This window comes from Tupaia chinensis, unplaced genomic scaffold (assembly GCF_000334495.1).
Source record: "Tupaia chinensis unplaced genomic scaffold, TupChi_1.0 Scaffold000115_1, whole genome shotgun sequence".
In the NCBI taxonomy this organism is placed as follows: Eukaryota; Metazoa; Chordata; class Mammalia; order Scandentia; family Tupaiidae; genus Tupaia; species Tupaia belangeri.
In genome coordinates, this window is record NW_006159579.1 from 1,293,082 (window position 1) to 1,296,305 (window position 3,224).

General features: G+C 41.8%; 1 protein-coding gene across 1 annotated transcript in view; it reads left to right on the top strand.

Annotated features, from left to right (window-relative positions):
* Window positions 1-3,224, top strand: part of RALY (RALY heterogeneous nuclear ribonucleoprotein) — a 112,097-nt gene that overhangs the window by 95,982 nt on the left and 12,891 nt on the right. The window contains exon 3 of the mRNA XM_006144017.3: window positions 2,156-2,420. Within this exon, the coding sequence (XP_006144079.1) occupies window positions 2,165-2,420 (256 nt within the window). The 5' untranslated portion in view covers window positions 2,156-2,164. The remainder of the gene's footprint in view (window positions 1-2,155; window positions 2,421-3,224) is intronic.

The window sequence follows — 3,224 nt, forward strand, 5'->3', positions numbered from 1 at the left end:
ACCCCCCACCCCCCCCCCCCCCCCACTCCTGGTTGGCTTCCTTCAGACAAAGCAGGCGACATTTCCCTGGGCAGAACTTCATAGCTTTGAACTGAACCACCCAGGAGAGAATCATCTAATGCTCACAGAGGAGCCACATAAATTTCTTATATCCCTATGGTTGGTTATCCAGGTAGGAGAGGGACTGTAGGAGGTGAAGGACAGGAAGCCCAAGGGGCAACATGCATTGAACATCCTGGCAGTATAGTAGGTGTTTTCATGGCTTTATCCTATTTGTGCTCCTCACTGCTTAAGATAAGTCAATGATTAGAAGCAAAGGTAAACTGAGTAACAAGAGCCTATCCCATCTTAGTCACCAACCACTTCATCGGCAGCAGTGATGGCACTCTCTCAGCTCCCTTCCTTACTCAGAGTGGTGCACACCTGACCTCAGTGTATTATTCATTGGGCTTTCAATACACTCAGGCATAGAAGCTATTTCTTTCTCAGAATCCTGTTTTCCAGGTCCAGATTATGATTTCCTTGTAAACCTTGCCACCTGCTGGTCAGAATGTGCCATCTTCCAGGGTGGAGAATTTAGGAAAAATGGATCTTTTACCCTAGTGGAACAAAAGATAAAGATTTCCCTTCTCTAAATAGGCAGGTAGGCTGATGAGAGTTTTGTACATGCTATTTGGTACCATTAGCACCTTCAAAATGGCTCTAGAGTAGGATCTGAGAAAAGCCAAAAGAGAGTTGTACCAACCCATGCCAGTGAGCAAAAGACCACCTTTAGGCCCTTCCTACTGAGAGTGAGCTACCTCTCCCCTTCCCCTCGGAGTCAGTAACCAGGCGTCACCTGCCAGGGAGGGGGCAGGAAAGATTATATAGTACTTTGCAGTAAGAGACATCACCAGTGTGTAGAGAGCACAGAGTAGTTGTACCTCCTAAGACAACAGAACAAAATTTGAATGGCTCTATAAAAATTAGTAGCTTTTAAAAATTAATTTATTGCCAAGTGATATACAGTGAGTGAATATATAAAATAAATTAAAAAAAATTAATTTATTAATGGAACTAGCAGATTGTGTGGTTACATTACTGGACTCCCACATAGTCAGCCATGGTTTGAGTCCCGGACCGAGTGGCTTAAGACCCAGGCCAGCACATGTTTGCAGGTGCCCAAAATCCTGAGAGAAGAATAGAGGAGAAGGGATTGCAGTGTGGCCATCTCCCCTGGGAGTGATTTCTTCTTTTCTGTCTCTCTGGCAAGTACACACATCCTATAGCAAAAATCTCTCTCTTAAAAAAAATTAATTTAATAAAAACACTCTCAGATTAACATGCTAACCTACTGTAGTGTTTAAATTGGCTTTAGCTCTGGGAAGGAGAGTAGTAAAGTAGAAAGGATGGGCTTTAGGGACTGACTGACCTGGGTTTGAATGCCCATTCCTAGAAAGTCACTGAGCTTACTGGAGTCTCGGTTTCTGATAAAATATGAGTAATTATAATACTCCTTTGTGGGGTCTAGGAATGATTTAATTTTGTATGCCCCCTTAACCTGCAGTGTATGTCTAATGAGACTTATTTAGCACATCCTTTACAAAATATCTGGTACTGGTAAAGATGGCCATAGCTAAGGCATTATCTGGATCACACTAAGCAGTTTTCAGAGCAAACATTACTTAAAATTATCATGTGACTTTATCATAGTTCTGTACTGAAGGTAAAGGAGAAAAAAAGCTTTGGAAGATCTTCACATTTATACCGAATAGGGTGACATTTGAGATGAGCATTAAAGGAGGAGAAGGGATAGGCTCAAAAGAATTGGGAGTCAAGCAGACCAGAGACCAAATCCCAGCCCTACCATTCGCTAACATTATGATCTCTGAATGTGAGATTCCTTTCTTGTAAAATATCGTGGCTCTACTTACCATGTGAGTTCCGACAAAGTAAAGGAACATATATGAGGCACCTGGTATGAGGTCTGTAGTCAAGAAATGACAACTGTTGGTAATTTAACAAGGAGCAAAAAAGGGGGGGGGGAGATTGGATATTGTAGAGGAGTCAGTGTGTACAAAGGCAGGAAATAATTTAGTTTAGCCAGGATGTGGGCCATGGGCAGCCCTTGAGCCCCACCCAGGGACCTAGCCTCATGGTTGTTTTGTCTCTTCAGGTAGTCAACATGTCCTTGAAGATCCAGACAAGCAATGTAACCAACAAAAATGACCCCAAGTCCATCAACTCTCGTGTCTTCATTGGAAACCTCAACACAACTGTGGTGAAGAAGTCAGATGTGGAGACCATCTTCTCTAAGTATGGTCGTGTAGCCGGCTGCTCTGTGCACAAGGGCTATGCCTTTGTTCAGTATGCCAACGAGCGCCATGCCCGGGCAGCTGTGCTGGGAGAGAATGGGCGAGTGCTAGCTGGGCAAACCTTGGGTAAGTTAAGCCTCTCTCTACAGTATTCTTACAGTATTTACCAGAGTAGCTGTTGTCCTTCACTTTCGAACTGTCCTCTTAGCCTTCATTTTCCCCTACTAGTTTTACTGATTTTATAACTTAACATGTTGTAAAGTCAATGCCTCTAGAGCAGAATTTTAGAAGCCACTGGGAGATACTTCTGTACTGTCCCTTCTTTCTAAGTGCTTTTTAATGACAAGCTTAAATGCAGACCCCCATCCCAAAGGGAATAGAGTGGACTAGCTTAGCCTGTTACATTGGACTACAGATGGCTTATGTAAGAACCCTTTCTGAGAGCTGGGAGGAGAGGCTAGGAGCACAAGGACAAAGTGGATACCTTGGCACTACATGCATGTGATATAACCATGCTGGCAGTCTACCTTGGAGACCTTGGAGTATGTATGTTGTTTATTTGTATACATACTTCTGTGTATATGTGTATCTTTGAGAAGGGATATCTATATATGTATTTTTGAATACAAGGTATATGGATATGACTGGACATGTGGAGAGTATGTGGACACGTATCTTTCTGTATCTATTATGATGTATGTGTCGGAATATACTTGAGTGTATAACATGCATATATTCCTTTACCAAGTACTCATTAAGATTCTGCCCCATGCTAAGCAGTTCTAGGCATCAAGATGTTTGATAGAATGTCCATGTCCTTGCACGCTTGCTCATTTGCATATGGGCAGTTATGTAATATATTATATTATGTTATATTACATAACTGATTATATATATATATATATATATATATATATATGTATATATAAA